Consider the following 23,259-nt stretch of genomic DNA (forward strand, 5'->3'; position numbering starts at 1 on the left):
GAAGAGCCCTTATTCTTGCCAAGAGTCTGGATAAGACCTTAAGCAAAGCATAGAAGCTTGAGGGTGTCCCAACCATTGATGCCACACTTCTTCAGAAATCGATCGAAACCAGATGGAAAAGTGTGCTTCTGTGGGTGGGGACAAAATATACATATTACCCTTGCGATGTTCGTTCATTAGTGTGTAGTTGGTTGCCCTTTCCTTAATAGAGAAACCAATACCATAAAATTCACAGGCATAAGGATAGTCAGACGTCAGTTGACTAATAGACAAGATATTTTTCACTAAATCAGGGACAAGCAAACATCTTTAAGCTGAATACGAGAATCACCAAAACCAATATAAGTGTCCCCAGTATGTGTGATTTCGTGAAGACTACCATCACCAATAAGTATTACATCATTGCCAAGATAGCAACGAAGGTTGTTGAGCATCCCTGAGTTACTTGTCATGTGAGCAAAGGCCCCCATGTCTGCTATCCATTCGGAGTTAGAAGGCATATCAATGTATCATGAAGAGCCATAGCGGCCAAGGCTTGAGGTATATCATCTGGTTGGAGACTGTGATTAAACCGATGTCAACATTTCAGAGGAATATGTCCTTTCTTGCCACAAATTTGACAAGTCTCTGAACGAACTGAGTCACAGGCAATATTATAATTTTGATTATGAGTACCACCAGACTGAGCATTAGAACGTGGGGAATGGCTGGCTTGTGAGAAGCCACATCCCTTAGAAGAAAAAGTCTTGTGCTGCGTATGGGTGGAACCTCGTTGACACTTAGAGAAGCTGTGATTGGACTTTTGGCCATAAAATGCCACGGGCTGAGGAGTAAGGGGCTCGTGCAACTAAGAACGCATCTCGAATCCTTGCAACAGGGGCACCAGCTCTCCATACATCAGCATGGGGGTTTGAGCATTGATGTAGTGAATGGCTCATTACTTGGGGCTGAGACTATTGAGGAGGGAGAAAGCCTTCATTTTGTCACTCACCGGCCGACCGATTGCAGCTAGATTATCGCATACCCCTTTGAAGTGTTGAAGATGATCTGCCATTGGTGTGGTGGCCTCCTTCCGCATGTAAAAGCTGCTATGTAAATTGGAATTCCCTCTCTTGGGATCTTTGGGCGTAGGCCTCTTGAAGGGCCTGTCAAACCTGTTGTGCAGTGTCTAGTCCAACAACTAGACCAAGAGATTCTTCTGAGAGTGTCAATTATCCAGCCACAAAGTAGACGATCAGATTTGCACCATTGGAGGTAAGTTTGACTGAACTCTTGGAAGTATCGTCTGTGGGGACATCGAACTGAGGTGGGGGGGACAGATTTGTAAGATGGTCCATAAGGTCTTGGCTCTTAGCCAAGGCCACGATTTGTTCCCTCCACAAGCGATATTTTCCGTGTTAAACAAAATGTGACAAAATTACTCACAGATAGTGAGATGGAAGCCATGTGAGTAGAACTCTCTTGCTCTCACTTGGCTCTTGTTACCATAAAGAAGATTGCACAGAAGGTGTTTGTGAAAAAGTCTTGCACACCATGAGAGTACATTGAGATTTTTTCAATATATATACAATACGTAGGTTATTTATAGAGTGTATTGAACGTTACAAAGAGGGATTTTGGGATATAATCATAGGAGGGGTACCGCATTACTGTAAACAAATTCACACACACAGGCCCTCACCTGTGTGACGACGGATTCACTCACCCCATACACATGCACGACACAGATCGGTCTAATTACATCACAAATTGTTGTAAGAATTTTGGGATTCTTTATTTTCCTAAGTAGTGTAATTGGGTTGTGATTGTGGAAGGATCTTGAACTCACCAAGACTTTAACAAGGCCAAGTTCACTGTTTATTGAGGACTTGTCCAAGGCATAGTATTTCTCAAACCAGGGATATGAGTCGGTTCCACGAGTTTACGTTGTTTGTGACGAGGATCTAGCAATACTTGTTGAATTTCAGCGATGGATGATTCAAAACAGTAGGGTAAAAGACGTGATGGAGATTGAGGGTGCTGATCACATGGCAATGCTTTCAAAGCCGAAGGAACTCTGCGATTGTCTCCTGATCTGCATCTAAATACACTTGAAATTATGCTCTGTTTTTAACAAGAATAATTCTATTTGAAGACATTTATACCACATCAACCACGTGACATTATTTGATTCGGAAGATAAATTCTAAAATTTAAATATTACAAATCAAATTATTAATTGCCTACTAGATCTTAATTCAAATAATGTGCATGCCATCATATTGTAGTACTCAAGACACACGTACGGGATATTACCATCGGGTCATAATTTATTTGTGCCACGAAACATATATCCCAAGCTAGGTAGCTGCAAGTGGCAAGTTTTAAGGATATTTCTCTGCAATTTCAAGGAGGCAGGAGCACAGCTCCTTCGGTTGCGAGAACATCACCATGTGATCGGAACCGGCAATTACCTTCACCTCCGGTGCTGGATTGTTCTCAATCATCCACCTTTGGAAATCCACCTTCATCACATTGTCTTCTTCACAAATGATGTAAACTCTAGGAACTTGCCCGTATTTCTCCCTGCTCAGATTTGCTTCTTTTTGCAATGTTGAAGTATCCCCGTAGAGACGAATAGGTCTCACCAACGACATTGCAAGCGTCAAATCCTAGTAATTAATTAGTTTCATTGTGTACAATATATTAGGAAATGCATGACAACTTAATTAATTAGCTAACTAACTTATGATAATTATAACATTAATTACTATTAACAAGAATTTTGTTCACAACTTATAATGAAAGTAGTCAAGCATATCCGCAAAGAGAAATGATAGCTTTGGCCATAACAAGATTTCACATAAGTAAATTTACAAACTGACGTGATTTGATGTGGTATATTAAATTATAAAGTTACTTTTATTGTAAAGTGGATCTAACGTATATATCATATAAAATCATGTCAATTTATAGATTTACTTTTATATATGAAATCTCTTTGTAGTTGTAACACTTTTTATTCGACAAAACATCATTAATATTATGCGGATTGAATACAAAATTTATGCTTAAAAGATTCCTTCTTTCTCAGGAAGAAAAAAAAGTAAATGGTTGTATCATGTACATATGACCATTACACACCTGTCTTGAAGTTTTCTGGATTATGAGGATAAAACGTGCGTGAAAATGCTGACAATGAATGAGATAATTGATGTGAATATTGGGATATTATTGGAGCATGTACGTACGTACCTCAGGTGGGGAGAGTTGGTAAAACTGGGTTGCCATGAAGTTGCGACCCCATAAAAGGGAGGTTGGAGGGTTGTTTTCCCCTTGATCGAACGTAAATTGCGTGTCCATATAAGAATCCAGTCTTCTGTTGAACTACATGATATATATTTTTTATTTTCCAAACCATATATGCAAAAAGACATTATAATTAAGTACGTAGCTGTAAAATAGGCAAACCTATATACGTATGAATTGATCTAAAGATCGATCTGGCTGTATCAGATATATATATATATATAGGTGAATTTTATCTATATATAAATTAGTTAATATATATTTAAAGCATGAATTTTTAAATATCATGTATATATCTAGTGATCTTGAGTCATAGAATTAATTAATTGCATGCACAAATTAATTAGTATCTCACATGCCCATCATGTTGATCAAATCTTACGGTTTGATTTTGACCCAAAATATGAAGATAAATATTCTAGTAATAAAGTGATTACACAAAAATAATCTTACAAATTGATATAACTTGATATGATTTATCAGACTGAAAAATTATTTTTATTATAAAATAAATCCGATAGATCACATTAAACTGTATTATTTTGTAAGATTACTCTTATATAATTTAAAACCTTAGCACTTATCAAATATGTATGGAAATATATGACCGACCGACAAAACGAATATATATAAAAATCATTCAAATGAAAATCAAATTTTTCAAACAGAGAGGATTTTTTTATTTTGTCTTTGCCCAATGTCTTTGGAAGTGTCGATACTAACTCCAATTAGCACGTAACACAAGAAAGAAATTAAGAGCCATCAAATTAATCATTTGACCATCAATATCTAAACGAAAAGCCAAAAGCCAGGACAAAGAAATGAAAAGAAAAGAAAATCCAAATCAATCACGCAGGAAGAAAATTCCACTGGATGATCATGATCATTTTCGCTTCTACTATACTATAGAGGGGATCCCCATGCACAAGAATAATCTACGGTCTGCAGACAATCCCAAGTCACAGTCACTGCATAAGGTTGGGAGAGAGAGAGAGAGAGAGAGAGAGATGGGAGTACTACCTCTTCGCCTAGCGTCAAGATACTCAAGTCGGGACCTGGCATAACGGCGGTGGCATACACTGCAACGGAGACTCTCTCAGGAAACTTTTCCATGGCAACAGATATGCAGAGACCTCCATTGCTATGGCCGACAAGGACCACCTTTTCCTCCATTAATGCCGGAGACGCCATGAATTCCATCAAAGGCTCGAGGTATTCCGAAAGTGACTTTACTTCATGCAACTGTTTTGGGTGGATCCCAGAAGCAGCTAGGTCCAGGACTGTGACCTTATGACCTGAGGATTTCAACAAGCTTGCCACCTTATACCAACACCATGCTCCATGGCCGGCTCCATGCACAAGTACAAAGTGCTTGGTCGAGCTCTTCTCCATCTCCACTTAGCTACCCAGCTAGTACTCTTGCCGTTTTAGCTTTAGGAAGACCTTTGCTTGTAAAACTCAATTTTAGAACACTTCACGTTGAATCAAAGTGTAATTTGTAGAATCATACATTTTAAAAAGATATTTTCGTAATTTAAAAATACCCAAGTACAAGTCACACACGTAAAAGACAAAATAAATAAAAGCGAGCAAAGATGTGGCCAAAGAAATTAAGGAAAGTCGCAGACACGGGTTGGTGTAAGTTGACCCAGATTCATGAATCTTATTCGCATAAACAGATGTGGCCATTGCTTGAAGTTGAACGTCATGTACAATTTTTCTTTAAATTCCTCTAATTTATAATTTATTTCTTGATTTTGAATATCAACATTAAGACATTTTATGTTACTATATATGCAGGTTAACATTTTTATATAAAAGTGAAGCTAATTTACTAAATTGCATGGGTTCTTTTATATATTCTATGTTAATATTATTTTAATCTAGAATTAATACTCATAGGCATATATATATATATAGTAAGATTTTATATAATACATACCGTTCTTTTCTACTGAAAAATTTAATTAGCAATTTTGCATCTCAAAGCAATGAGGAATAATGTTTAAATGAAAATATATTTTAGATATAAATTAATTAATTTAACACAAGAAAAAGATCACATTTTAACTTATCGTCATAGGCTTCAAAATCTATTGTGCCGGCCGGCCGCGGTGATATCATGACTTTGTGACCGGCATATTTCAACATACTTTCGACCCTGTACCAACACCATGCTCCACTCCATGGACGAGTACAAATTAAGAATAATCTACGCTTTACAAATTAAGTACTTCACTTATTCGACAAAGTGAGGGCTCGCTAATAAAATTATAGAAAATTGTGTTTGGCTGTGTTTGTTATATTATATATTGTGGTGGTAACAGTGAAGAATTAATCACCTACAATAAAATATCATCTTAATAAATAAGCATTATTAATTAATTCCCATTTTTTAGGTTTTTAGTCTGCCAAAACCACTCTTGGTTTTCAGAAGCAACCCCAAGGTCAGGCAACATATTTACCTAGTGTATTTTCTCAAGAGAATTGCTAAATTCACAAAACATCTAACTTCAGTAGATAGATGGAAGTTTAAGCTGCGTTTAGATGTTGAGTTGAGTTAAATTTTTTATAAATAGTAATAAGTTAAGATGGTAGAGTGAGTTTTGTGAGATCCACCTAAAATAAATTTAAATATATTTAGATATTAAGATGAGTTTAAATATATTTATGAAAAATTAAAAAAAATTATGGATCCCGCGTATAAAAAAATGATAAATTGAAAAAAATTGTAGGTCTTACGTGTAAAGAGATTTTAAGTTGAGGTGAGTTTAATAATTTGAGAGTTGGGTATTTGAATATTAGATTCAACTTAAAATTAGATTAAATTGAGTTGATCTCAGTCGAGTCTATTAACCAAACGGGACCTAAGACTGCGTTTGTTTTCGCATATGAGATGAATTGAGATAAAAATTGAAAGTTAAATAAAATATTATTAGAATATTATTTTTTAATATTATTTTTATTTTAAAATTTTAAAAAGTTGAATTATTTATTTTATTTTATATGAAAATTTGATAAAATTGTAATGATTAGATAAAATGAAATCAAAAGTTTTATAAAAATAAACGAGACCTAATTAGTTTCTATTCTGGAACCTGTACAAATATCTGGCCAATTACCCAAGATAACCATCCTACGAAGTTTCATTCTGAAGAAGAAAAATTATACTCATCATTTTCATACCATACATGATTTTTTAATTTTTAATTTTTTTCTTTTACCAAATGTATGATATATAGATGATAAGTAGAACTCAATTAGTTTAGGAAAAATAAAATAAAAAATATATAAAAATAAATATAATTTGTAATATGTAAAGATGATGAGTAGCAAAGCTCAATTGCACTCATGCTCTATTACTCCAAAATTTTGAGAAAAGAAAAAAGGAAAAATAATATTAATAAAAAATTAAAAGAGTGGATAAACAGATTATTGAACATATTCTAATATCCCGACAAATGCAGGTGAAACTTTTGGGCTAAGAATTCACATTCACATCCAGTCATCCACAACCACTTTACCCGAAGATTTTACCCTACAATGTTACAGTAACACCGATCCCCCAGCATCTCCCTGCCATCTTTGGAAACACACAGGATTAACGCGGAACCGGTAGGACATGACACAGCACATTTGATCTGCTAATTTGATTTTGCTCAATTGAGAGAGATCTTTGCAGAAACACTGAACTGAAGCTACCTTCTACCAGTTCTAGACTTTGGTTTTGATGATTTCTGCAAAAACATAGGATATGTGGAAAAGATCATTAATAGAGGAATACCGTTCTCTTAGGAAATCAATCATATCATATAAAGCTGAGCTGACGAGCAGATGGTATTAGCTCTGCAGCAAACAGTAGTAGAAATTGATTGCACTGCATGACTTAAAACTAAATTCAAGTACACTGTTCTTTCAAGTTGATGTTTGTTGCTCTTCTTGCCACTTAACTGATCTTCAGTTCGACCAAAAACAAAATTGATCAATTTATTTATAACGACCTACATTTCTAAGGTTCTTTTAAGTAAAAAGTACAATATTGATTAAACTCCTCCAGAAACATTAAAAAAAAAAGGAAAAATTTACTCACTGATGCAGCCCCAAAGCTGGCCCCAGAACCTGTTGCAGCACCTGGGAAGAAGTGAGAATAAATTAGGCAATTATGAGAAATTAGAAACAAAAATAAAATACAAACATGTAAAATCAATCTTGATGATGTCGACATTAAGATCCTTATGATTTGATTTGAAAACTGTCAAAGGATGTGAATCAGATAAGTCCAGTGCAACTTCTCAAACTAAACTCTGATAATCAACCCAAACAAGATTGTAAACTGGAACTAACCCATAATAATCTTATCAATGGACCATGAATTATTCTTATGTAGAACAAAAAATGATAAGGTACCTGAAGCAAATGGTGTTGAAAATAGTGAACTTCCAGAGGGAGTGGTAGAACCAAAAGCTGGAGCGCCACTAGCAAACAAAGAGGGAGTAGAGGCAGACCCGAACAAAGATCCTGAAGAAGAACCAAAAAGGGATGTCTGTGGAGTAGCACCAGATGATCCGAATAGAGAGGATACTGGAGCAGAAGTGGTTGGTGTCGCAAACAGAGAAGATGACACAGGGGAAGGGGCAGAAGTAGGTGTGCCAAAAAGTGACAAGCCACTCCCTGACGACACCAATGTGGTCGCTGCAGATGTCTGTTGGGAAGCCGATGTCCCATGAGTCCCGGAGCTGGCAAGCAACCCTGCAACTTGTGTTGATGGTTGTGAATTTGTTGGCAAATGCAAAGTTGGATGTACTCTCTTAGCAGCAGCTTCCTGTCTTGCTGTTTCACGCCTATCAGCTTCAAGAAAGGGATCATTCCCATAGCCTCCTCGATGGCGCTGATCAGCAAGATAAGCTGCTTTCATGGATTCAATATACTGATGAATACTCTCCACCTAAGGAATACATTGCAATACATTTGTTATTAATCATACGAATTAATTTTTTTATATAAGTAACAATCATAACAAAATATTAGGAAATAGCATAATGATCCATTTTGTATGTGCCAGAGCATGGTTTTCTGCTGCTTCCTTTTCTTTGGGAGGGGGATGGGTAAGAGGGGAGGATTGGAATTGGGACCAAGTATATGATATGTTGAAATGACACATAAGAACCAACTCCAATGATAGGGCATCAAATATAAAATGGCATAGTATTTGTTTTACTTGAGATGTATCTTTGCTTGTTAGTTCTTTCATTTGCTTTTTAGTTCTTTTAAAAAGTAAATAAGGACAATGTATTACCTAAATTTAACATTTAAGTGATATAGGTTACATAGGTAGAGTCTTAATGTTCTTTTCCCAGAGGAAAAATGGGGTAACCGCTTGTAGGAAGCTCCAGTTGCTTTCAAGTCAGTATCATCATTAATACCTAACAATAGATAACATGAAAGGTATGTAGCCACCCTCTATTTTCAAAAGTAAACCTATACGAAAAATATATTTGCTGATGTACCTTGGCAGCCACGTGAAGAAAAAAGTCATGCACATTTGACATGACTTTCGGAAGAGATTGTAACAATGAGTATCCAAGATTGAAAGAGTTCCTGTCAGAACCTAAGAGGAGAAGCTGCTCTAATTCTTCAATCCATTGGCGGCACTCACCGAGATACTTCTCAAATCTGGCAACTGTTTGCTGTAAAAAGGGGGATGGTTTTCTCGGAACCCCACTGTAGAAATCAAAAACTGGCACCATAGAGGTTGCACTCATACCAGATGCTGCTGTCGCTCCGGGAGCTTGTGATGGAGCAATGGCATTTGAAGCACCTCCAGTATTTGGATGAAGGAACCTTGGGCGTAGCATCATGAAAGAACGAATACCAACCTCTGTGTTCCGTAACATATCTTTCACAACAGCCATCAGCTCCTGCAGCACAGCTTTCTGTCGTTCCATGGCAGAGCTAACTCCCCCAAGTTCCTGGCAAATAACATGAGTAATATATCTCATACCATATATTCACAGTTAAAAAATGCATGAAGCACTGTAAAAAGCAATAAGTACTGCAGTAGAAAGGTCTTATATATAAGGTCTTGGTAATACTAGAGTTTAAAAGGAATTTTTTTTTTTTTCTTTTCTTCTTTTTTTTCCTACAACACTAGGTTTCATGATCAAATTTGCTCTGGATTAATTAACACTTAAAAGGTCTTTGGTTAAAACTAAAGAAGACCCGGGAATGTTGTATTTTCCAAAGCAATTTCCTTCACTTGTAACGAACTCATAAGACTTGGTTATTAATTTCCATTTGTTGAACCTTTTTTTTTTTATGACGGGGAACAACCCCATGGCAAAGCCCTTAGGACTCACCCATGGAACCTAAACCCCCAGGAAGACTAGCACAACAACCCACCACCATGGCCTCCCACTTAAATTGTAGTTTGATCCCAGGGGAAATCGAACCTGTGACAAAGGGCTCATGCACACAAATTCGCCCTTACCACTTGGGCTACCCACGGGTGGGTTCCATTTGTTGAACCTTCTTGTTTTATACGAAAGTATGCAACATCTTCCCAGCAAAGGCCACATTTCATTTCCTGGAATGTGCAGAATGGGATGAGTTTCCCATTGCGGGCCATCTACTTTCCAGTCTTCCTATAACCATTACCGTGTATGGATGCAATAAGACTCATCAGGGGAGACCCCCAACAGCTACCACCATATAGATGCCACCACGACTTCCACCCATCACAATCATATAATTTTCATACCCTATCAATTACCAAATGGCCTCAATCAGCTTATCGTATGGGTATTTGTTATTCAATCATGCTCACCATGCTTGAATAAGGCTGCCGCGTGGTGGTTGAGTTCTGCTGTTTAGGCGAGGGTAATATAGCTGGCTCTTTGAGAGCCAAAGTGACGTCGGGCAGCTTCAATATTGGCACTACTGTGTATGGTAGGCGGTCGCATATCGAGCAATGACACTGGCAGGAAAGCAGTGTCAATAGTTCACAGGCTCACAATAGAGAGCGAGTGAGAGAGTGGAGGGACAAGAGAGAGAGAGAGAGAGTAGGTAGGAGAGTTTGACACAGATATTTATATAAAATGGCAAAGAAAAAAAAAAACTACAAGTCAGAAGTCGGGGTTCAGTGAAAACAATGAGATATCATAGACAGCTAAAAATAAAAGGGATCGAATCAAAGAGTAGACCTGAACAATTCGGCTTGCATCAGGCTCGAATGCATCATTGCAAACTGAAGAATCATAAAGACGAGTACACTGATCCAGCCTCTGGCTCTCATCTCTGTACTTCAATATCCGCTCCCTATACAATCAATACTTAAGCAACTCAAAGCGCGTACAATACTATTATACCCAAAATCGACCAACTATAGTAGCTACAAAGACAATTAAAAGTGAACCATATTTACATTATGCCTCATCAGGATCAATACTGACACTTGAAATAAATTTAAACATTTGGGAAAAAAAACTCGGATTAAGGAACTCAAATCAAACAAAATGCCACATTTTTAAGTGAAAATCTGCAGTGAAGTGAAACAAAATTTAAAACAATTTCATTTTTTGCAGAAATTTCTCAGAGTCACAAGTTCATTTTAATGCTTACAAAATGAATGTACCAGGAAAAGGAATCAAGAATTTGAACAAAGATTTCTCCATTTCGAAGCACAAGAAATTGGAATTTTCTACTACATCCAGCTAATGCGGCAATTCAGCTTAATTGAACCGAAACTCGACAACACAACAAGTGAAAAAGACACCAAAGTTTCTTTCCTTTGGGTCCTTTTCCCCACCACCTCTCAGCAACCAATCCATAATATTTAGTTAAAACATGCAAGGACTTCGAAAAAAATCAAAGAGCTAGAAAAAGAAGGTAATTGAGACAAAGGAAAACATACTCGATCTGAAGGAGAATTTTCTGGGACTCAGGATGAAGATCCGACCACTTGGTACTATAATTCGCCGGAGTTTTATCGTTAGTGAACAGAAACAAATGCTGTTGTTGCTGTTGCTGTTGCTGTTGCTGTTGCTGCTGCTGCTGCTGCTGTTGCTGCTGAAACTGTTGCTGCTGTTGTTGTTGCTGCTGCTGTGGTTGGAAGAGTTGCAATTGTTGTTGTTGTTGCTGTTGCTGTTGTTGCGGGAAAAAAGGACTGCTCTGCTGAAAAGTTTGAGCTTGAGGCTGAAACAGCTGCTGCTGTTGTTGTGGCTGCGGAGTAGAAAACATCGAAAACGCCATTGCGTTTTCTCTGTTTTTGTTTCTTCAACGAGGACAGTGTTTTCTGGGTTTCGATTTCCTCGTTAAAGCTAAACACCAAAAACCCTAGAGAGAGATGGAGGGGAAAGACCCGCGCTTGGTATCGTTTTTGCGAATTTTATTGAAAAAGGCACTTAGTTGGAAGCAATTTGCGTTTTGGTCCTCTGTGCAAGTCTTTTTTGTCAATCAGTCCCCGGTTTTTGAAGTTTCGGGCCCAATGGGTTTAGCCCCCAAACCTTTATACTTGGGTCAAGCCGATGCGAGTGGCAAGCAGAGATATTTGGGCTGGCCTATTAAAATCATAGCCCATTTACCTTTCCCTATCCATTCTTTTAGGGGTGTGGAGGAAGGACACATTGTATCCTTCCGTTGAATCCACATACCACGTATAATTTTTTATTTTTTATTTTAGTAAATATGTGGTATATGAACGATAAATAAAAGAACTCAATTAGTTTAACAATAATAAAATCAAAATAAATAAAAATAAATATGGTGTGTGGTGTCAGGTGTGGGGGATGATGAGAAGTAAAACTATATTAATATACATAATTCTTCTTTCTTATTGCATTTAAAATCAATGGGCCTCCGAGTAGTCTATTTTATTTATGGCAATTTGCATAAGAGAAATGACGGTAAGAAGTGTTATAAAATAAAATTTACAAATTGATATGACTTGATCTGGTATGTTAATGGGTATGTGTATAGATCTAGCAGTACTTCTCATGTATTAATTCAAAACAAATAAAATGCATTCCGGCCATTAGAAGAGGGCTTCCGACAATAACGCCAACACAATCATGATAGGAAATAATTAAACATGAAAATTTGTTTTGGGGGCTTAATTTAAGTAGAAATTATAGCTTTAATGGTTGTTAACGTCATTGATTACAAACAAATTTAGGGATGGAATGGAATACCACGAATAATTCCGATTCCACTAGATGTTCTCCACTCCAAAGAAAACGTGAGTTAAAACCATTTGTGTGCGGTACCTATTATTCATCACTCATATAAGATTGAGGCCGACAAGTAGAATATTTCCAGGATAATACTTTGAAGATCACACAATCTCTCCCAACCTTCTTGTAGACCCCTTTCTATATATATATATATATATATATATATATATATATATAATAAGAGAGAAGTATTATATTTAATAAAAGTTCTTACAAAAATAAATTTACAAACTGATATGATTTAATACAACTATCAAATTTATTTTACAATAAAATGAGGCTTTCAATACGATTTATTATATCAAGTCATATCAGTTTATAAATTTATTTTTGTGAAATTTCTTTGTAAACCAAACATTTCTCTTATGTAAATCCATCAAGTACTCATGCTCTCAACCAAGCAAGAAAGAAAATGTTACATGTATAAAGATACTTATAAATGAAAATCTATGAATTGACTTATAGCTAGAAAGTATGATTATTTAATCTTATCTTATAATAAAAATTTGTTTTGCATCTAACGTATCACATCATATATTAGATAATCGACGTTGTAAAAGGCTTTTTTTTTTTTATATCCAAATGTGACTTAAGATAAATGATTGAGATAAGGTCATGGAGAACTGTATCGACACAAAATAAGTGGATTTGAATTTAATATAAATGGATTTTAATCAAAATAAATTGACCCGATAAAACAATACTAGTAAAGGAATCAATTGTGGGTCAACTTGCAAAACCCACAATCACCCGTATATATAACACAAATTAATTATATATTTTATATTTAATAAATGTTTAGTTTTATTTGTATTTTTTTGTTGTTAGGATGCAATATAAATATTAGTATTTAACTACTTATATCTCAAACTACTAAAAATCTTTTGTTAACATGTAATTTTATTTTATGAAAATATTAATTTTCTTATTTATTATTGGATTAGATGTTGATAATAAAATATTTTATTATGAATCTAATAGTAATTACGAATGATTTATATACATAGTTATCATTGTATTATATGAAAAATTATATTAATTAGATTAAAAATAAATATACGGATCAATTCAACCCATTTATATAAAATAGGTTAATGGGTTGCATACAAGTTAATTCAATAAAAATTAATTATTAAACAGGTTAAACAAATTATGTCGTGTCACTCTTATTTATACGAGGAGTCATGTTTAAGTTGATTCATATAATCTAATAATCATTTAAAAGACATTAAGACGACATGCAAATACGAATTGTCACCGGAGAGATGGGCCGGGTGACAAACATAAAATGGTCACGATGAACACCGTACGTATGTCAGATCCACCAAATGCATCATGCAGATGACAGTCATGGAGATGATCAGGTGTTCATGGTCGGTGATGTCCACGTCAGGGAGCATTACACTTACAATATCCTCTACTTGGAATCTCAATTGGTGCGATTCCAAGACGAATAAATCATGACCATATGCTTTGGATATAGAAATGAAAATTAAGAATTCCATCAGAATTCAAACCCATGCAATTATTAATCCCTCTCCCTCTATAAATTAGCAATATGTCTTGGCATCTTCATGCCCACAACTCCAAGCTGGGTTTGACAATGGAGATCCAACCGCATGCAGATCATGCAGCAGACTTCTTTAAGGTTTAGAAAATCTGAAAATGGTGGCCGGCCGGGGGGTTTTATATACCAATTGTCGGCCTGACTCATCAACATGAGTTTATGGTATATTCCATCTCTTGCACACTGGACGGCCTGCAGGCGGCTCAGCCCCTCTGTATGTTGGTGTGCATGGGATGGAATACATCATGGAAGCATGCTATATATGTTAGGGTTCGGTGAGAAAAAGCACTCAGTATATATATCATGATACTAGGCTGTGTATATATATATATATATATATATATATATATATATATATATATATATTTCTCTCCTTTCGAACAGGTGCGTATGAAAATCCTCTCCTTTCAAGATAGTTGAGATTGTGTACACTTTATATATAAATATATATATATATATATATATATACACACACACACACACACTAGTAGTTCTATTTTTAGTTAATAATATGTTTTTTATAAAAAAAAAAATAGATTTCAATCAATAATTTAATACATAGAGAAAAAAAAATGTAATTTTTAATAAATATTTTTGGATAATAATAGTTAAGTATTGGATAATAATTACATGTTTGCATAGATTATAACATAAAGACATTATTTAATACAACTATATTTAACAAAAACATTAGTTTAACATATGATTTCTTTGATCATTCTACCATGATCCATTATTTGTGTCATCTTGCACGACATCAATAGAGAGGACATTGAAATTCTTATGTTTCTATTGCTTGAATCGGTCATGATATGCAGAAAGTTGAATCATCCGGCCACTCTTTCTTTGAAATTTTTTCTACAAGATTTTTTATATATGACAAATATTCCTACAAAATAAATTTTGAATAACTTTGCATGATTAATAAAAACCTAAACAACTTATATACTGAAAATTGAAGTGTTGTAAATTAACAGAAATCTTAAAATAGAATGTTTTTAATTAAATTATTATGGATGCTATAAATAAAACTAAATCTGGCATAACACAAATATATAGAAATCAATTAGAATGATTTTTATTATAATTAGTAAATAAATAGTAAATGGACATGAATAAACAGTAACACTTTTTTTCTTCCATAAAGAGCCTTGAATGAATAGTGACAGTTATTGAACAGCCCCAACTGAACAATGCAGTGCCCTCAAACAAACAATGCAAAAAATAAAAGAAAAATAAATAAATAAACAAACAAACAAGAAATAAATAAAGAAAGTAATAACAGAAACAACACTTAAATAAACAACAAACGCAATAACAGAAACAACATTAAAAAAAAATCTCATCAACCTTTATTGTGTTTTATAGTACTATTTTTAATGATACCCTGCCAACTGATATACAATTCATTTACCACTTAGTTGATATATAATAATAAAAAAATATATATAAATACAGAACAATACTATAAAAATTATTTTATAATTTTAAAATGTTTTTTTTATTTGCAAGTAGTAAATTGATGGTAAACTGGTTGTACAGCTATCATTATTCAAAATATTTTAACATTACTTCGTAAAATGGAAAATCATCTTAAAGTATCATTGTTGCCTCAAAAACCAAAACTTGCACTAAAATGGTACATATTTTTGGAGAAAATTATAAAACTGAAACCAGAGAAATACCCATTTGCATTTGCACACCATATGTTTAACTAGAAGTGGAAGGAACGCAAATTCACTATTTGTGACCAAAAAAAAAATAACGGCAACACAACTTTCAATCAGAAAAAGGAACTTTGATCTTCATTTTCTCAAGTGCTAAACGGAGAACCAAAACTTTGGAAATAAAGAAACAAAAGAAATTTCAAAGAAAGAGAAAGTAAAGTGAAAAGGAAATGGGGTTGGGTGGTGCACCTAATCTGGTGCTTCTGGACCTCAAGTTATCTTTTTTCCTTCGTAGTCATCTCTTTCTTCTACCTCTATATTTGTGTCATTCATCAGCTCATTTCCTTACCCATTTACCTCCCCACAAGTCCCTAACTCTCCCTGTAATCTCTCACTAGGAGTTAAAAGAAGTAATTTTTTACTATTTCCAAAGACAGAAAATCCCAAACCCACACACCCTCCCACGCATCTCTTTCACGCTCCTTGACAACCTTGATTCTTCTACTCAGAACTAGTTCGACTTTTCTCTTTCCAACCACACCAACTCCTACTTGCCCTCTGACTCGTCCCCACTCTCCCTCTTCCAAGCCTTCACGTCCTCTACCCCAGGTTCAACATCTCTCACCATCTCTCCCAACATCCTCATACATCTCTCACACATGACATTGATTCTATCGTAGGTATTGTTGTCGACGCAAGGCCTAAAGAAAATGCAACCGCTAGTGCAACAGACCTCTCCATGTTCACCGCTCCTCCCAGTTTCCGCCCCGCCTCCGTATGGGCGGGCGGGCGGGCTACCTCGCTTCACCCATGCGGGGGCAGGGTCCCCAGCCCCACATAAAGAGGGCCTAGCGGGGGTGGGGGGCGGGATGACCCTAGCTGGGCCCCGCCCCCGCTCCACATATAAATAAATATATTTTATATAGATATATAAAATTTATTAAAGACTTAAAATTATATTCAAATCATTGGATTGCTTTAGCCTCCTAGACCAACCTTTATATAGGAGGCCAAGGCAATACAATAGTCATCCTTAAGCAATGTGGGACTTAGTATAAGTCCCACATTGCTTAAGGATGACTATTGTATTGCCTTGGCCTCCTATATAAAGGTTGGTCTAGGAAGTCAAATCAATCCAAAATCTAACTCTAATTAGTTTAAGTTTTTTTATATTTATAAATTTTAATTTATTATTTAAATTATATTATAATTTTGGTCTAAAAAATTATTTTTAGACCAAAAAAAATTTTTTTAAACACAATGTGGTGCCTAGGCGGGGGGCGGGGCAGATTGAATTTTTTCCCTCGCCCCCGGGAGGCGGGGGCGGGGGGAAAACCACTAACCCCCGCATGGTGCGGGGGAGGGTACCCCCCGCCCCACACCATGCGGGTATCACCCCTACTTCAAGACTTTCTCGACTGCTCCACCTAGGGCTGTACAGGAACCGCCGGAACCGACCGTGAACCGATCAGACCGACCGCCGGAGCACGGAACCGGCAAAGAACCGGTCGGCGGTCAAGAGAAATGGATGGAAAACCGATATCGGCGGTTCGGCATCGGTTTGAACCCCTGGAAAACCGTTGAACCGGCCGATCCGGTCTATTTATATATATTTTTTAATATATGTATATAAAACAGCGCCGTTTCACTTATAAGTGAAACGGCGCCGTTTTAAAGCTTGAAAGTTAAAAAAAAATTAAAATAGAACGGCACCGTTTGGCTTAAAAGCCAAACGGCGCCGTTTTAAGATGAATTAATAACCCCCCCAGGCCCCTCTTCTTCTTCCCCGCGTCATCTTCTTTCTCTCTACCCTCTGCAACTCTCTTCTTCTTCCATGGCAGCGACGGCGAGACAGTTCTTCACTCTTCCTCAGTTCCTCCTCCTTCACAGAAGACGCCGACGGTGGACCGAAGACCGCGCTGACGCACGTCGAGACCGATATGATCGGTTTTTTATCCCCAAACCATCGGTTTCGGCCGGTTCAACCGACCCATAGCAGACGTCGGTGGTGTCTCGGTTTTGCACCGAAACCGACACCGAACCCATCGGTGTACAGCCCTAGCTCCACCACCACGGCAGGAATTGCACCGCTGGCTCAGTTTTCTAGCGGGACTCCCATGACGATGACTATGTGTGAGCCCGAGATGTACGACTCCAAGCTCAAGACCAAAGCCGCTAGCTTCCGCCGAGGGTTCTCCACCCAACAGCAAACCCAAGCCCAACAGCTGGTGCACCTAATCTGCAAATCGTTGTATTAGAGAGCCGTTGGCCATCAGAAGAGGGTGATGTAGCAAGCGTAGAAAATGCAAGCACTTTCTACAAGAATTTGATTAATCATGTGAAGGGTGGGACTCCAAAGAGGCCTGGACAAGCAATATAAATTTACTTGTTTGCCATGTTTGATGAAAACCTGAAGAATGTTCCTCCAGCATCTGCGAGTGGGAAACGTAGGAGAGATCGAGAGAGAGCTGATGCTGCTTGAAGGAGGGCTGTTGTCCGGCCTGGTCTGCAGCTGCTAACGGCGGCTAGTGGCGCAAGGCGAAGAGAGAAAAAATAGAGAGGGTCTGAATTGAGAGAGAACACATAGATGAAGATGAAAAGAAGATGTAGACAAGGGAGAGACAGAGAGAAGAAGAAGAAAAAGAAGAGAGAAAAAGATTACTTCGGAGAGAATAAGAGACAGAAAATGAAGAGGAAAGAGAACAACAGGAAAGTAAAAAAAGGTAAAGCTACCGACACCTGACACAGCTGAACCAAAAGACCAAAGACACCTCGTATACGTATGCACTGATACAACTTGCAAAAGAGAAAAAGCATACAAATAAAAAAAAAATGTACTAACACAAAAATATACCAACTGCAAGCATCAGAAACCCAATAACCCCCAATAACATCACATTCAACGAAATTAAAACTTTGGAATCATACGATCTGCAGAAGAGAAAAAGCATATACAAAAAAAAAACATAAAAATAGTATACTGACACAATCGATAAAATATTAAGGATAAAAATAATAAACTTGCAAAAGAGAAAAACATACAGAGAAAAAGCAGGTGGACTGACACAACCGGCAAAACATAAAGGACAAACATAATAAACTCAAAATATTTTAATACTCAACTGATAAAGATGTGAAAAAGTGAAAACTGAGGATAAGAAAACAACTGTTCCCAAAGCTACAGAAGTGACTTAACGTTGATTTAACAGAAAGTTAACGGAAAACAAGAATTTCTGTTAATTAGTGGCCGTTTGATAGCCACTTATATAATAGTAAAGATATATATATATATATATATATATATATATTGATTCTAGCAAAAGAATTTATCATTTCGTTGTTAACCAAAAGTTGATCAAAACTAATTTTAATAGTACCGTTCAAACATTGCTGAATATAATCAAGATTAAGTTCATCAGAAATAATTTTGGCAAGAGGAACTACATGTTCCAAAGTCCATTCCTCAGGAAAAGTAATATATTTCCACTGAATCATTTTTGGAACCTGAATATTAACATCAAGAGTAGAACTTTGAATTAACAAAGTTTTATTTCCTGAAGTTTTTAAAATAACTTTAGAATATATATATATATATATATATTTATATATATAGTAGGAAAATAATGGTAGCTATGTTTGGAATGTTTAATTTCCAACATGAATTATGTTTATATATACAAAACTCAATTTTTACTTTTGTTAATTAAATTACGTTTATGCGATATTATTTATTAAATATTGGGTCAATACTTATTTTTAAAAGAACAAATTCACGTATTGATGGATAATGCTGCCTCAAAATAGATAACAAGAAGATGAAAATATAGTATATAACATTGTCTTAGTGATACTTACATATATATATATATATATATGTATCCTCGTTAAATGCGAATTAGCGTAATCTTTTTATTTTCTATGTCTTATGCACATTCAGCATAAATAACCACAAACAAACTAAAAATATGTATCTACAAATTATCAAATGACCAGTTGAGAAAATGTGACATGCATTTTATCCACTCGTGGCTTACGAAATTAGAACTTATGTGATTGACAAAACCAATTTACAAAATAAAAATATCTTGATTGATGCAATATATATCATTTTTAGCGGTTAACTAGGTTGGACATTAAGAAAGACAAAGACTCGAATAGGCCCCACAAAACACATGAGAGAATAACGTATACTTTCAAAATTTTAGAAAAAACTCTATAAAATTCAAAAAAAGTGGGAAGATCTCTTGTGAATTATTAATGAGCATTTCTCAATACCAGAGGTAATTTTTAAATACATGGATATATGTAATATATAGTTAGTTTTACATACTTATGTTGTCAGAAGGAAAAAAAACTAAAATTAAAATATAAAAAAATATTATATATATATATATATATATCAATAACGTGATACCATCAATTTGGTTTAAACATTTTTCATAGCAAATTTCTAATCTAAGATTCTAATGTCTTTAATATTTTTCTTACTATTCTTGTACTGTCATTTGACTGATAACCATAATATTATATCTTTAAAATCATATGAAGATCGAGTTAGTCTACATATAGTTCTCGTCCCCGCTGCTCATACGGTTATGTTTAAAAAAAAATTAAAATCACAATATATCTTTTTTAAAATAGTAATGCTATACACTACTCTCATCTTATTTTGATCATATAATTAAGCAGTATGTGACACATTCATTATCATTAGATGATAAAGAAACATGCAATAAATGATCATTTAATTGTGATAAATGTATTACATCATACTTAATAGGATGAAAATGAGATGATAGTATGATAGTATGGTGTATAAAAATTTTTTTTTAAAATGATATTTTTTCTCTTTTTACATACTCTCAGTCATCAATAAGACTGCACATATAATCTCTTACTCAAAACTGCAAATAGAATTTCTCTAAACCTAAAACAAGGCTTTGAAAGCAAATTAATGCATGGACAACATTTAATGCATATTTTCGAAGGTTTTGCATGGCAGTTGGGGGGGGAGGGTTTGGCTCCTTGGCTGCAGAACGAGTACTTCAGAAGGGATAACGTGGGTTGAATAATTAATATATGTAGGGTTGGACCCCAAGTGGAAAGCAAATGAAGGCCGTTTAATTATAATCAATTGAGATTCTTTTTTTTTTTTTGGTGTGTCACAGTAATTAATTAGAAGACTCAACTCGAAGAGACACAGAAAATTTGGAATCGAGATCAGCTGTAAAGCACAAAGCCGGAGTACTTGGGTCAAAAAGTCAAATTTTTTGAATGTTTTTGGATGTGCATGTAGACTACTACTTGAAACTGCATCTTGTCTGTCATTCACAACGAGAACAAAAACGCACCATATCGTATATACCTTTGACAAACGAAAAAGCTCTCAGCTTTAAATTTCACACCCCAAGAAAACATTCCCAGTTGATTGGTAACTCAAATGATCAATTGGATCAAAACAGATCTATATATCCACATTTTCATAATCTTTATATATATAGGAAGTAATCCTTGCCATAATTTTTGCAGTGCTGGTTCTTAAAGATTTTCGTGAAGAATGTGATAGTTTTTAAGGTGGAAAGCTCGAATATCAAGAGTAGTGTGCTAAATTGAAGAAACTAATAGCTATATGGCACATCAGCAACTATCAGAATTACATGCAGGCATAGTCACTAGCTTGAAAAAAAGTAAAAAGAAAACACATGAGCATGGTAAAAAAAAAAAAAAAAAAAGAGTAGTCTAATTCATTTTTTGTCTAAGTTTCATGCCACAGTTTACCCTCTCAACACTAACGAGCAAAACCCTAAACCACAGTTTCCATGCATAGAAAACAAGAACAAAAAATTGACAAAGAGGAGTTCATTTGAGACCATTTCCTGGGGTTGAGATTGCCAAATCCGGCCAAGAAAAGCAATGATGATCTCCTCCGACAAACCCGGATTCGCCACTCTCGAACTGCCACGTGTTCCCCATTCCCGTTGCACCACCATTACCACCGACTACACAGCCCGAACTACCACCATCTCCGACGCCGGGAAAAGGCCACATACCTCTGTTGAGCCCAAATCCCATTTCCTCAAACCCGGGACCTACACCAAGCCCAAACCCACCAAGCGCCAAAAACCCCGGCCCCTGAGTGTTCAGCAGAGAAGTGAAACTCCCACAAACGCTCACATTTCCCTTCCCCTCTGCCCCACCGCCGTTAATACCAGCCCCAAAATGTACGGAAGATCCATGATTGTGCGTGAAAGGTACCAGAACAGGGGTGACCGGCAAAGGGTCGACGTGAGAAGTAGCGGTAGAAGATACGGCGCCACTGGTGGCGATGGCGGTGCGAGAACGCTTGGCGTTCTTGCGAGAACCGCCACCAACGGGGATGTCACGGAGCGTCCCGCCGTGAGTCCAGTAGCGGCGGCAGGACTTGCAGAAGTGACGGGGCTGCGAGAAGTTGTAGTTGTTGTAGTAGCAAAACTTGGTGTTGGTGGAGTCGCAGCGCGGGCACGGAAGCTGCTCTTGTTCGGGTGGTGGGGCTCCAGTGTTGTGGGTAGGCTTGGTTGGCCTGCGGTGCTCGCTGGAGTCCGAAGGCATCGGTTTTCTGAGTGTTTAAGAGTTACTCTTGTCTTCAATTGATTTTGAGATTATGAGATGAGAACGTTGAAGAAAAGGAAGAAGATGAGGAAGAGTTTGATTGTTTTAATTCATCCTTGAGGCTTCGGTGGTGGGGGGGTTGGTTTTATGGAGAGAGAGAGAGAGAATATACGTTGGTGCTGCTGCAAACAGGGACAGAATCTGAGGCATATATGATCCAGAGAGCGAATAGCTTTTACAGTCATGTTTTGTTAAGCACGACAATTCAGTCGGCTCCAGAAGGCGTTCTGTTTTGGGTCGGCTATACAGAGCTAGCTAGCAGATCAGCGGCGGCTCCATTATTAATAAGTAAAATTCCTTCTTTCTTCGTTTGGTTGGTAAGAAAGTATGCATGCACCATAAAGTCGAGCTTTTTAACTTTTTTTTTTTTCATATCTACGTGTAAAGTCATATATAATATGACTCTAAAATTTTATATATTAATTTATACGTATTTAAATATTTAGTTAGTTATAAATAATACTTATCTAAATTTATATAACCATTATTCACTCTATAAAATATATTTTAATTATTATTTTTCTTTCTTTTAATTTTCTCACAACCTTTTCATTTTCACTCTCTTTCAACAAGACAACAAACTTTCACATATATATTAATTTTATTATTATAATATATTATATTTTTTTTCATTTTATTATATTTTTAATATAATATATATAAAAAATTATATTTTTTATTATTATATTTGTATTATTATTAATATCAAATGTACGTAGTGAATGCTAATTGTAAAATATATAAAAAAAAGAAATTAATTTTAGCAAAAAATTAATAATATTATTATTTTATCTCAAATATATATAATTCAATATAAAAATTTTACTTAAATAACAAAATGATTACGTAAAAGAAATAATTT

The 23,259-nt window shown here is 35.7% G+C and overlaps 3 protein-coding genes across 3 annotated transcripts; all 3 read right to left on the reverse strand.

Annotated features, from left to right (window-relative positions):
• Positions 1 to 1,599: 1,599 nt before the first annotated feature.
• On the reverse strand, positions 1,600 to 4,772 carry LOC108995322 (methylesterase 10-like). Its single transcript, XM_035692155.1, has 3 exons — positions 4,309 to 4,772; positions 3,235 to 3,366; positions 1,600 to 2,651 (listed from the first exon to the last, which is right to left on the reverse strand). The coding sequence occupies exons 1-3, from the start codon at positions 4,678 to 4,680 to the stop codon at positions 2,364 to 2,366; spliced, it is 792 nt and encodes a 263-aa protein (XP_035548048.1). The 5' UTR covers positions 4,681 to 4,772; the 3' UTR covers positions 1,600 to 2,363.
• Positions 4,773 to 6,708: 1,936 nt separating this feature from the next.
• Positions 6,709 to 11,652, reverse strand: LOC118349020 (nuclear pore complex protein NUP58-like). Its single transcript, XM_035692157.1, has 6 exons — positions 11,198 to 11,652; positions 10,488 to 10,602; positions 8,796 to 9,257; positions 7,696 to 8,233; positions 7,379 to 7,419; positions 6,709 to 7,025 (listed from the first exon to the last, which is right to left on the reverse strand). Exons 1-6 carry the CDS (start codon positions 11,533 to 11,535, stop codon positions 6,987 to 6,989), a joined length of 1,533 nt encoding a protein of 510 aa, XP_035548050.1. The 5' UTR covers positions 11,536 to 11,652; the 3' UTR covers positions 6,709 to 6,986.
• A 9,699-nt stretch (positions 11,653 to 21,351) lies between these two features.
• On the reverse strand, positions 21,352 to 22,642 carry LOC108995274 (dof zinc finger protein DOF3.4-like). Its single transcript, XM_018970811.2, has one exon. The coding sequence runs from the start codon at positions 22,335 to 22,337 to the stop codon at positions 21,609 to 21,611; it is 729 nt and encodes a 242-aa protein (XP_018826356.1). The 5' UTR covers positions 22,338 to 22,642; the 3' UTR covers positions 21,352 to 21,608.
• Between the last annotated feature and the right edge of the window lie 617 nt (positions 22,643 to 23,259).

This window comes from Juglans regia, chromosome 7 (genome assembly GCF_001411555.2).
Source record: "Juglans regia cultivar Chandler chromosome 7, Walnut 2.0, whole genome shotgun sequence".
Lineage (NCBI taxonomy): Eukaryota > Viridiplantae > Streptophyta > Magnoliopsida > Fagales > Juglandaceae > Juglans > Juglans regia.

Coding starts and splice junctions, on each gene's coding strand:
- LOC108995322 (XM_035692155.1), bottom strand. CDS start 4,680: ATGGAGAAGAGCTCGACCAAGCACTTTGTACTTGTGCATGGAGCCGGC. Junction 3,367..4,308: donor TCTTGACGCTAGGCGAAGAG/GTAGTACTCCCA, acceptor TATATCATGTAG/TTCAACAGAAGACTGGATTC. Junction 2,652..3,234: donor ACCAACTCTCCCCACCTGAG/GTACGTACGTAC, acceptor ATTAATTACTAG/GATTTGACGCTTGCAATGTC.
- LOC108995274 (XM_018970811.2), bottom strand. CDS start 22,337: ATGCCTTCGGACTCCAGCGAGCACCGCAGGCCAACCAAGCCTACCCAC.
- LOC118349020 (XM_035692157.1), bottom strand. CDS start 11,535: ATGGCGTTTTCGATGTTTTCTACTCCGCAGCCACAACAACAGCAGCAG. Junction 10,603..11,197: donor AAAATTCTCCTTCAGATCGA/GTATGTTTTCCT, acceptor TTGATTGTATAG/GGAGCGGATATTGAAGTACA. Junction 8,234..8,795: donor TTCTTCACGTGGCTGCCAAG/GTACATCAGCAA, acceptor TGTATTCCTTAG/GTGGAGAGTATTCATCAGTA.